The sequence below is a fragment of the Hippocampus comes genome, unplaced genomic scaffold, assembly GCF_001891065.2.
Source record: "Hippocampus comes isolate QL1 unplaced genomic scaffold, H_comes_QL1_v1.1 scaffold473, whole genome shotgun sequence".
NCBI lineage: Eukaryota > Metazoa > Chordata > Actinopteri > Syngnathiformes > Syngnathidae > Hippocampus > Hippocampus comes.
Genome location: NW_017806230.1, coordinates 78,872 through 79,152, shown reverse-complemented (window position 1 = coordinate 79,152; position 281 = coordinate 78,872). Strand labels below are relative to the sequence as shown.

The 281-nt window shown below is 61.6% G+C and overlaps 1 protein-coding gene across 1 annotated transcript in view; it reads right to left on the bottom strand.

Moving 5' to 3' along the window:
- plxnd1 (plexin D1) overlaps positions 1 to 281 on the bottom strand; it is a gene marked incomplete at its 5' end in the record, with an annotated part of 79,520 nt that overhangs the window by 17,661 nt on the left and 61,578 nt on the right. Inside the window, one exon of the mRNA XM_019856348.1 lies at positions 152 to 281. This exon is cut by the window's right edge and continues 188 nt beyond it. Coding sequence (XP_019711907.1) covers positions 152 to 281 — 130 coding nt within the window. The remainder of the gene's footprint in view (positions 1 to 151) is intronic.

Sequence of the window (281 nt, the reverse complement as noted above, 5' to 3'; positions counted from 1 at the left end):
CCTGGTCGTTTTGCGACCCGACTGAGGGCAGCGTCCAACCCGTTTTTCGATCAGAGCGGCAGCTACGCCGTTGGAAACGCGCGCCGACGCGGCGATGTCAGAAGCGCGTTGTCGGCAGATCCGGCGAGACGGATCGGCGGTACGGACTGACCTTGCCCAGCTGCAGGTCGGAAATGGAGCAGGCGTCGATGAAGGCCTGCGCGATGACGGACAGACACGCGTCCATGTGGTCCGTCTTGTCGATGTCAAAGACGAACTGGGGATTCTTCAGGATGTTGACC